General features: G+C 35.0%; 1 protein-coding gene across 1 annotated transcript in view; it reads left to right on the forward strand.

Moving 5' to 3' along the window:
• EML6 (EMAP like 6) overlaps positions 1–12,096 on the forward strand; it is a 301,241-nt gene that overhangs the window by 140,445 nt on the left and 148,700 nt on the right. The window contains exons 2-3 of the mRNA XM_044659473.1: positions 3,260–3,419; positions 10,910–11,008. Of these exons, the coding sequence (XP_044515408.1) occupies positions 3,260–3,419; positions 10,910–11,008 (259 nt within the window). The remainder of the gene's footprint in view (positions 1–3,259; positions 3,420–10,909; positions 11,009–12,096) is intronic.

Consider the following 12,096-nt stretch of genomic DNA (forward strand, 5'->3'; position numbering starts at 1 on the left):
TTTTTTTTTAACCCTTATCTTCCGTCTTGGAACCAATCGTATTGGTTCCAAGGCAGAAGAGTGGTAAGGGTAGGCAATGGGGGTCAAGTGACTTGCCCAGAGTCATATAGCTAGAAGTATCTGAGGCCAGATTTGAATCCAGGACCTCTCATCTCTGGATCTGACTCTCAATCCACTGAGCCACCCAGCTGCCTCCCAAAATTATGTTTTTGAATAAAAAACAAATTTAAGTATAATGAAATACAACATAATTACGTTTTAGAAGACACACAGAATCTGTCCTTCGATGTGAATGAACAGAAGGGAAAGTGATTTTTAAAAATCATTGTCTTAAGGTTAATTGGTGAGAAGGTAAATAGCTAAGTGAAGGAAGGAAGGGGGGAAGGGTTTCTATTCTATTTACAGAAGTAGATAAATAACAATATCAAGAATCACTGTGTAGTGAGAATGGAGAAGTTGAAGGTCTGTAAAAGGAAAAGTAACAGAATTCTCTTAAGCTACTCAGGGAGATAGTGAAAGAAAGATATCAGAAAGGTATTGAGCTGATGATAGCAGTCTTAGACTAGTGACCTTTTCAGTTTAAAACCCAAAAAAATTGTTTGCAAAATGAAATTCTGACACAAGTTTTTGCACAATTTTTTTGTCTGGAGGTTTATTATCAATTTGTAAAGGGAAAAAAAGGAAGAGCAGCCGTAATAGAAATATTTCTAACCTAAGTAGCTATTTAACACAAAAGAACATTTAGTATGTCACTGTTATATGAAGATCTGAAATGTATAAATGATTTCTAAGTCCCTTTGATCCATATTTTAAAAATAAATTGCCCTAATAAATCACTTCTTCAAGGGATACTCTTTAAGGAACAATGCTTTTCCCCTCCAAAACCAGGAAATAAGCATTAAAAGAGAAAAATAGATGATAGATTGCCTAAGACAATGGTTTACAAACCGTGTTTCATAGAACTTTTGGCATTCTACCAGTCATCCTGGATATTCTTTGAAATAAGATACGGCCAAGCAGACTTGTTTAATTTGAATCTGATTACAGTAACCCACTGAGATCTGAACAGCCAATTCAGGACTGGCACGGACAGAATCAAGATACATTCAGGGCCAGTACAGAGGAAATAAGGAGCACATCCCACTCCTTTCCACAACCATTACAAGCCTGAGCCAGACATCCCATAAATTGTCCATCCTTATCAGTATCACCTCTCAGTATCCCTAGCTTCTTTCAAAGTTTCAAGAGCGACCTCTTACATTGGTTCTTCCATCCATCCTAGTGCCTCTACGAGCTGAAACTACTCTGTATTTACTTCATATGTATTTATTTTGTTTTATAGTTATGTTTCATATTCTCCTATTAGACTATAAGTTACAAGAGCTTTTATAATATTGTTATTGTGTTTTATATATTATAATAATAAATAACATTTATGTAGCACTAACCACATGCCAGACACTATGCTAAGTGCTTTATAATTATTTCATTTGGTCCTCACAACAACCCTGGGAGATAAGCGCTATTATTCCCCTTTTACAAATGGAAAACAGGCAAGTAGTGGTCAAGTGACTTGCCCAGGGTGACACAGCTAGTTAAGTATCTGAGGCCATGTCTTCCTGACTCCAAACTTGGCATCTAATATGACATCTAGCTCTCTTACTACATGAAGATTTTTCTGGTCCCCTCAGATGCTAATGCCTCCCCTACAAAATTATGTTGTTTTTAACTTACAAATGTTTTGTATTTTCTCATATGTACGATGAGTAAATTTATTAGAGATTACTTGGTGGTAGAGTGGATAGAACCCTGGGCCTGGAGTCAAGAAGACCTGAGTTTGAATCCATCTTCACACTTTTACTAGCTGTGTGACCTTAGGCAAGTCACTTAGCCACTGTTTGTCCTTGTTTGTTCAACTATAAAATGAAGATTAAAGTATCACCTACTTCCCAAGGTGGTTGTGAAGATCAAATGAGATAATATTTGTAAAATTCTTATCACAATGCCTGGAACATAGATAGAATGTAACAAATGCTTATTTTCTTCTTTGCCCTCTCCTCTCCTCTTCCCATTATGTGTAAATGTTGTTTCACCCAATGCAATGTAAGCTCCTTGCTGTCAAAGACCATTTTGTTTTTGTTTTTATATTCAAAGTACCTAGCATAATGTCCGGCACATAATAGACTCTTGATAATGCTTATTGATTAATTATTTCCCTTCTTTCCTTCCTTCCTTCCTTCTGTCTTTACTTCCTTCCATCTTTCCTTCCTTCCTCCCATCTTTCCTTCCTTCTTTCTTTTTTCCTCCCTTTCTTTCCTCCATCCTTCCTTTCCTCCTTCCTTCCCTCCTTCCTTCTTTCCTCCTCTCCCTCCTTCTTTCCTTCCTTTCATTCTTTTATTCTACCTTCTCTCTCTTTTCATTTTTTAAGAAATGTTATAGTCTAATGTTTATTTGGTGAATTTAAAAACAGGATGATTATCCATTTAGGAATTTCAAAACAATCATTGAATTTCTAGTTTCTTATTACTAGAGATTCCTCCAAATACTAGTTGATGTTTTGAATAAGATTTATTTTGATAGGGGAAAATACCAAATAAACCCTAAGTACATTCATTTGAAGTTCTTTTTGGAGCATAGTGATTTATATAAAATAGAAATTTTCATTTTAAAAATGCATAATCCTTGGTGACAGACATAGAAACAGCAGGTGACTCTGTGACCTCTCAGAGCTTTGCTATCATAACAAATCTAACAATTGGTAGCATTTTTGCAGACAGGTTTAATTAACTCTGAATAAATGGGGCACTTTTCCAAGTTGTCAGCATTTTTTCAAAAGTACATGAGGTAGCTTGAAAGGTAAACAATATTTTCAAAATCAGTATGCAAATATAGTCAATAACAGTAATTATAGAACTCACATAAAGGAATGATCAGCCTTTCAAATGAACCAAATATAACCAAATAGACACATTTGTTTTTCATGGGAATCCAGCAGTTTAAATTGGACTAAATGTTCTCATCACTGAATTGTACTGTCTGTATTTGCTTAGATTAAACATTGTTTTAGATTAATCAGATAAATTATTTTAGTTAAAATTTCAATACTTATTCTCTTAAGATTATAGGCATAGAGAAGTGACAAAAGTTGGAATACTTTGTAGAATATAAAAATAGTCAATATTTTCTTTATCTTCGGTCAGTTTTGCATGGTTTAGATCAATTATATATATTGCTTAGACTTTTTTCCTATCTTTTTCAGCCTTGCCTTACACCCGGATAAAACCCTGGTTGCTACTGGACAAGTTGGAAAGGATCCTTATATTTGCATTTGGGATTCTTATAATGTACAGACAGTTTCTATTCTTAAAGATGTACATACACATGGAATCGCTTGTCTGGCTTTTGATTCAGATGGACAGGTATGTAGACTTTGTAGTTTCTGTTTTCCTTAGTTATTTTCTCGAGTGTCCAAAATCTAACTTACAGTAACTTACAATATTATTTGGTTAAGTGAAAGGGCTATGAGCAGAAAAACTCCATAATAGGGGTCCTTTGGTGGAGTCTCTAATTATACAAAGCAGAGGCAGAAGCTGTAATGATGACCATTTTTTAGTCTGGGGGCAAACCTAAACCAGGATGGGAACAAAGACATGCTTCTTGACACTGAACGTGTACATGAAATGGGTTTTTTGAAGGCCTTATGAATTCTTAAAAACAGAATAGATTTTCACCAATAAGGTTGGACTGCTTGCCATGAAGGACGTGGATTTGGATCCAAACTCGCACTTATCAGCTGCGTCCCTATGGAAAAAATCACTGAGCCTCACTTTCCTCATCAGTAAAAAAGAAATAATAAGTCCTGTTATTATTACAATATAATCACATTATAATATTATAGTCATTAATGTAGAATATAATTGTATAGTCTATTATGAAATATCATACAATATAGTATAAATAAAAGTAATATAATTTTATTATAATATGACAATAAAAAGGAATAATAATCTCCATAATATAGTATCTATGTCATCAAAACTGCAGTGAGGATCAGAGGGGATAATGCATATAAACCATTTTGTAAAACCTTAAAGCAGCATAGATATTATGGAGATTCTATGATCGGTACTTCCTAAAAAACAATCACCAGGATTTAAAATAAGGGTTCAGAGGGACAGGGCTCATTATGGGAATGCCTTGATGGTTCTTCCAGCCAGTGTACTTTATGGTTCCTGACAGTGAGGATTAGAGAACAATAATCTGTAGATGGGACTCTGTGGCCGAAAGGAACAGGATTTTAAGGAGATTTGTAAAATCTCCTTCTCTGAAAGTCGGGACATACAGAAACAGGGTTTTTTTTAGTCTATTTGAGACAGTTCTGATCCTTCTGAAAAATGGAGAAATATCCTAAATTATAGAAAAAATAGACATTGGAATTGGAAGAGCCTGGAGGAGTCACTTAATCCAACCTTCTTATACACATGAGCAAGCTAAAGCCCCCAAAGGTTAAGTAAGTAACTTGAAGATAACATAGCTAGTTAGTGGAAGAATAATGAATGGCTGGGAACCAAGTCTTCTGACTTCTTGATAATCCCACAAATTATGATTCTACCTCTATATAAATACAAGCTAGCAATCTGGCCACTGTGATCTCTTTAAGCTCCTTATTGATTTCTTGGGAAAGAATGATGGTTATGGTATGAGATCGTATCTTTAACATTTTTAAAATTTTTGTTGTATTGTTCCAGATTGGAACTCTCTACCAATACAGATCAGCTGCTGTTTCAAAGTTTATAGTCTTTTTTAAAAATTGAAATTTATAGTCTAATTATAGAGTTTCTTAAGCCTAAGACCCTGAGGAGGATTTTTGTTTGTTTATTTTTTAAAAATCTTTACCTCTATTTTAGTATCCATTCTAAGACCGAAAAGTGGCAAAGGGTAGGCAATTGGGGTTAAGTGAGTTGCCCAGGATCACACACCTAGGATGCATCTGATGTCATATTTGAACCCAAGACCTCCTGATTCCAGGCCTGGTACTCTGTCCATTACTCACTTGGCTGTCCCAAGCCCTGAGAAATTGAGTGTTTTGCCCTGTATTATTCTGCTAGTGTGTATCAAAAACAGAAACAGAATCCAGGTCTTCGCATCTCTGAGGCTGGCCCTTTAGGGTCTAACCACACAAAGTTGCTTCTCAAAGGCAGTTCTTTAGAGAAACTGTATCAGGTAAAATGGATATAGGGGGAAAGGAAGAGGAATTGAATGAGTTAAAGATATCCATCATGACTTTCCCCATTACAGTTCTGATATATCACTGGTGGGCATGTGAAATTAAATGGAAATTTGGGAAGTTTTGCAAAAGCCAAAGATGACACCTGAAGGCCAACAGACAATACAGAAAAAGTTTAGAAGCTCGGAAATGCGTAAAATATTTGTAGGGTATTGTATAATGTCATGTCAATATAATTTAAATACCATAAATAAACACAATTTCTTTTTTAAAGTAAAAAATTAAAGTTTATGAAATGAATGTAAAAGCCAGCAGATGACACACAAGGGCTAGAAATGTTAACATTGACCTATATAGAACCTATAACCAAATACTTAATCCAAATTTTACAATAAGGTGCTGTAAACACCCCATAAAAGAAAAAGAGAAAAATTCAGATTTTTTTTCACAAAGGGAGGGCCAAAAAATGTTATGCAGATTTTCTAGATCCCAAGGACGCCAGGGCCCTAAACTCCATGTAGAAAGGATGTAGGAAGGATTCCTGTATTTATACAGTGACTACAATTTGCCAGGCACTGTGCTAAACATTTTATAAAGACTACCTCATTTGTTCCTCTCATCAACCCTAAGAGGCAAGTTCTCTTATTATCCTCATTTTATAATTGAGGGAACTGAGGCAATTGGTGATTTACCCGTGGTCCCACAGCTAGTAAGTAAGTGTCTGAGACCATATTTGAATTCAGTTCTTCCCAACTCCTGGTCCAGAGCTTCATCTACTGTACCACTAGCTGCTACTCTTATCCCCATTTTATAGATGGGGAAACTGATTCAGACAGAGGTTAAATGACTTGCCCTGATTGAATCAGGATCCAATCTTGCATCTCTTTGACTCCAGATCTCACATTTCATGCATTGCACCACATTGCTTTCTAGGATAGTTTTATCCAAGTAAGTTGTTAGATTCTGAAATATTTTTCCCGTAAATTTTATTTTATTTTATTTTTTATTTATTTTTATTTTTTAGAAACATTTTTCCATGGTTACATAGATACATAGATAGATACAAAGATAGATGGATGGAAGGATGGATAGATATAAATAGATACAAAGATAGACAGATAATGAAAGAAAGAGGAAGGAAGGAAGGAAGGAAGGAAGGAAGGAAGGAAGGAAGGAAGGAAGGAAGGAAGGAAGGAAGGAAGGAAGGAAGGAAGGAAGGAAAAAAAAGAATGCTGTTATATTGGAAAGGGTTCTACACTTGGATTCAGGGCAGACTTGAATTTGAATCCTGTCTCTGATTCAAATTTACAAACTAAGTTAAAGGCAAACCTTTAAATTGTCAATGAATAATGTGGCCATAAGCAAGCGTTTAAACTATGAGGTGCAAATTTCATCTGAAGGTAGTGATAATACTTACTTTCCAGGTTTTCTTAAAGACCAAATGAAATGATATATGTAAAGCTCATTAAAAACCCTAATGTAGGAGCTACTAGATGGCTCAGTAGATTGAGAGTCAGACCTAGAGATGAGAAGTCCTGAGTTCAAATTTTCCTCAAACACTTCCTAACCATATGACCCTGGGCAAATCACTTAATCCCCATTGCCTAGCCCTTATTGCTCTTCTGCCTTGGAACCAATACACAGCTAGAAGGTAAAGGTTTAAAAAAACCTCTAACATACAATGTAAATGAAGCTCTAGTATTATAGATGTATATATTATGTAGCCTTATAAATTGGGTTAGTGTAGGTCCATATATGTACACCATTTATATGCTTATATTTCAACATAAATGTCTCTTATTTTGATTTTTTACTATAATTTAGCCATATACACACTCACACACATACTAGACTTCATAGAGAGATTCACTACTCATATTTATTTTAATGTTGTGGCAAACATCTTCCCTTAAACATTTCTTTTTCAAGGTATGTTCTATCATATCTGAAAATTTGTTTTAAAACACCAGATACAAATACAGTTTCTTGCTTTTGTTATTTTATATTAGAACCCCATTTCTTTTATTTTTAGAATTGTTTTATAGGGGAAATCAAACAATCCAAGTTGCTAGTACAGTAAAACATCTTCCTAGTTGTTTCCCATGATGCATTTCCTGCCTCATTTTTACCTATTGCTTCAGAGCATGCATTTATTCCCTCATCAGCATCCAATGGGATAATACTCAGAAATAGATATATGGTGTGTCACCTCACAACCAATGAAAAATGATAGAAATGCCTTTAAAGTAGTTAAAGGAACCACAATTGACAGATAATCTCAATTGATTTTCTTTGTTTTTCTAATTCAAGTAATAGAACAGCTTGACTCCAAGGTATCCTAATATAAGCCAAATGACTCCTTCTAATCTAGAGGATTGAATAGAGTGAGTTACTGCATTGGCCAGCACTTGTGCTCTCTGACCTCAGCTGTCCCTTACAACTCTAAGGCTCTCTCACTCTTGAGAAAATCGGTGTCACCTGTTTATAATGTTTTTGCAGATTTTCTTTTAAAAGAATAATGCCTGAGATACTCCCTCACATATGGGTGCCTAGAAAAACTACCAGAGATTTGAGTCACTCAAAACCTCGAGTATTTTTATTTTTACCAGCCAGACTGAGAATCTGTGAGTTCAAAACCAAAGCCATTAATTAAAAAGCATTACAAATCAAGTAAGAAAAGAATTCCCATATGCATACATGAGGTACACTCTCCCACGGGTTACCATACTATCCCTGACGAAGGGAGAATGGATGTAGAGCCTGTATTTCTCAAATATACTTTGAAGATTCAGCCAAAAAAAAAACCCAAACTTCACAGAAGCTGTGTGGAAACTGGGCACTCAGTTGAGCATTGCTTTTGAGCAGAAAGTGATGTTACTTGATGAGACAGGGAGAGGATCCTCATTCTTACCCTTATTAGGATTTTAATTAGTTAATTAGTTTGATATATTCATGTACCCACTTAACTCCCTCCCTCTTTCTTCCACCATCAGAGAAGACATCATTAAAAAAAAAGTCACACACAAATATAACTATGTACTGCTTCTTTACTAATTCTTTCTCTGGATGGTAGACATATACAAATCATTTTTCAAGCAATATTTCTGTTGCTATATATAATGTTCTTTTGGTTCTACTCATTCCACTCTTCATAATTTCATGTAGGTCTCTCCATGTTTTTCCAAAATTAACATTTTTATAATTTCTTATGACAGTAATATTCCATCACAATCAAATGATACAACTTGTTTAGCTGGGCCCTAATTGATGGGCATCCATTCAGTTTTCCGTTCTTTGCCTCTACGAAAAGAGCTGCTTCAAATAAAGGTTCTTTGCCCTTTTTTTCCTGATCCCCTTAGCAAATAAACCTTGCCCTTCATTTGTATATGGAATGGAAAAGCATATAGAAAGCACTTGCTATATGGTAAGCATTTAGGGAGCTCATCACTATGAATAGAAATAGAAAAATAAGACAGTCCCCTCTGCTCAAGACTCACCTTCTAACTGAGAGAGCATTTCCTGAAAAGTTCAAATGTTAGGTTGTCTAGGAGGGGCCAGTGGTTCTTGGTTAAGTTCAGTAGAAGAGCAGAGGGCAAGACCCAGGAGTCCTGAGGGGTGACTATTGGGCAGAAGGGCTGCTGATGGAACCTTGATGAGTAAAGGGGGCAGAGAATGAGGATGCAGAGTGACCTTATATAAGTAAAAGTTTTGATTCTTTCATTAATGTTGCAAAGCATAAAGAAGTAAATTAAAGACATTGTCCACCTCATAATTATAGAAACTTTTTTAATTTGACCATATCTGTGATTTTATCAAGATAGCAAGTTCTCACAGTGAGGAACTAGTTCTACCAATGCACATCCATACAAATTCTTTAATTTCTAGTTTTAAAGAGTTGTCTGGGTTGCTACTAAGGATACTACTAATTGCTTGTGGTCAGTTAGATCTCTTTCTGATTCTAAGGCCAGCTTTCTGTCCACTATGTCTATAGCAATGGGATAGTTCCAGAGTAAAAACTACCCAAATTCCATATGTATCACATGTGAGAAAATGGCATCATCTAGTCATTCCCTCTTGTGGCAGAAATGGAAATTCAGAGGCCCTAAGAAAAAAATCTCAGAATGAACCCTATTACCTTTTTTTTTTTTTAAACCCTTACCTTCTGTCTTAGAGTCAATACTGTGTATTGGTTCCAAGGCAGAAGAGTGGTAAGGGTTAGGCCATGGGGGTCAAGTGACTTGCCCAGGGTTACACAGCTGGGAAGTGTCTGAGGCCAGATTTGAACCTAGGACCTCCCATCTCTAGGCCTGGCTCTCAATCCACTGAGCTACCCAGCTGCCCACTGAGCTACCTTTGATTATTAATGGCATAAAGGTTTTTTTTTTCATAATAGACATAATGCTACATATTATTTATATGGTGAATATCTCTACTGGAGACCAATCTTTAATGAAGAACCCCTCAAAATAACAATAATAATTTATATTTGGGTTCTACTTTCATATTTATGGTTTGCCTTTAAATGTATTATTTCACTCATTCCTCAAAATGATTCTAGAAGAAGATCCTAGAAGAGGGGAGCAATGATCACCTACATTATATAACTAAGGGCATTGAAACTTAGTTTCTTAGAGACACTGATATTCCTGAAATCGAAAACCTACATGGTTAGCTAGTTCCTGATTTAGCCCCCAAACCCCCACTCTCCTGATTTATAACATAGCACTTTTCCCACTTTATCACATTGTCTCTCTATGTATGCACTCCCCTCCATCCTTTAATTTTGAGAGGTTTATGTCATATATTTGGTCTGCTTATGTATAAATGTATTGCTAATTTGGTTTTGATTTTGCACATAATTATATGTGCTGCTTTTTTTAATAGATATTTTTCATTGTAAGAAAAATTCTAGTCTTAATATTTCCAATCAGAAGCTGGAAAGCCAGATTCATTTTTTCCTTTAAAAACTAACCTTCTGTCTTCAAATCCATACTAAATATCAATTCTAAGGCAGAAGAGCAGTAAGGGCTAGGCAACTGGGGGTAAGTGACTTGTCTAGGATCACACAACTAGGACGTATTTGAGGCCAGATTTAAACCCAGGCCCTCCCAACTAGACCTAACACTTTATTCACTGTGCTACCTAGTTGTTCCAAATTAGCTTTATTAAATATAGTTTATTCTTTAGTTTCTTGAATGTGTGTTATTAACAATTAAGAAGAGTGGATGTAGTCATTTATGTATTTCCCCTCTCTTACTCTTTTTTTAAAAATTAAGACAATGATATGTTGTTTCTTCAATTTCAATAGTTTTAATAAATTTCCTGACTTCAGAAGCCTGGATTCTTCAATCTGCTATTGGATTAGTGTATGAGATAAACCCTATCCTCAATTTGCCTCCCTTTATGACTTCTACTGATTTTAGGAGAAGCTTTTTGAGAAAAATCTGAATCCAAGATTGGCACCAATATTTGATATCTTTTATTTGTGTAATCAATTCATATCCTTTGCCAATTATTACTGAGTTTTCAGCATAGATTGATGCTAAACACATACCATGTTGTCTTTAGTTTTTGTCTAATTTTTCACAAATTTGGAAAAATTGCCTTGCACAGATGATATTCTGAATAGAAAAAAATCTTTGTTATAATCTCCAGTTGACAAGATTGTTTTTCTTTTCTTAGCGTTTAGCCTCTGTGGGATTGGATGCCAAAAACACAGTCTGCATTTGGGACTGGAAGAAAGGAAAATTACTGGCAACAGCAACTGGCCATTCTGATAGGGTAATTATATGACACCAAATCATCTATAATAAAAATATACAAAATCTCTGTCAGTATACATGTGTATGTAAAATATCTTTAGAGTTTTTAGATGTATTTTGTTCTTATAAGATACCAGTTTAATTTCCTTTGAAATCATTGTCTTAAGCTTATTTTTTATAAAATTTATTATGTATATAAATATATAAAATATATATTATTTATAAAAATATACCATATATACTAAATATATATATATATTTCCTCCATTTGTCAATCAATCAACAAACATTAGTTAAACACTTCCCTATTTGCCATGTACCTTGCTAGGTACAAATATGAAATATAGAAATGTAAATATGACAAGCCCATGTTTTTAAGGGTCTTACATTTTCTAGAATATGATATTTGTTAATAACTGAATGTATAATATAAGTATAAACATACACGTATGTGTATATATAAATTATATTACATATGCACATATAATAGTGATTCAAGGTTCTAGGGATTACCTGAAAACTAAGGAAACAGGATAGAACTCTCTAAGTGGGGAGGGCTTGAGCTGAGGCTTTGAGGAATGACATGGTCAGATCTGGCCTTAAGGAATGTCAATTTGATAGCTATGTGGAGGATGTATTGGAGAGGGGAAAACCTTCATGCAGGGAGACAAATTAGGAAGTGATTGCCATAGTCTACTCATGAATTGATGAGGGCTTAGACTAGGATGATTGCTGTATGTTTGAAAAGACAGCTGAGAGAGTCACTAGGGATGTGGAATTGACAGGGCTTGGCAACTAATCAAATATTGGGATTGAGGAAGAATAAAGACCCCAGTGCCTATGGATGGTGGAACCTTTGAGAGAAATAGAGAAGAAAGAAGGAAGCATGAATTTCAAGAGAAAAATACTAAGTTCTGTGTAGGGTATATTGAGTGTGAGGTGGCTATAAGACTTCCAAGTGGAGATGTCAGAGACACAATTGAAGATTCGGGAATGGAATGCAGGAGAGAGATACAGGATAAATATGTAGAATGGGGTGTGATCAGCATGAAGATAAGAGTTGAATCCAATAGAGCTAAATAAATCACTGAGAATATAGGAAGAGAA

Source organism: Gracilinanus agilis, chromosome 2, assembly GCF_016433145.1.
Source record: "Gracilinanus agilis isolate LMUSP501 chromosome 2, AgileGrace, whole genome shotgun sequence".
Lineage (NCBI taxonomy): Eukaryota > Metazoa > Chordata > Mammalia > Didelphimorphia > Didelphidae > Gracilinanus > Gracilinanus agilis.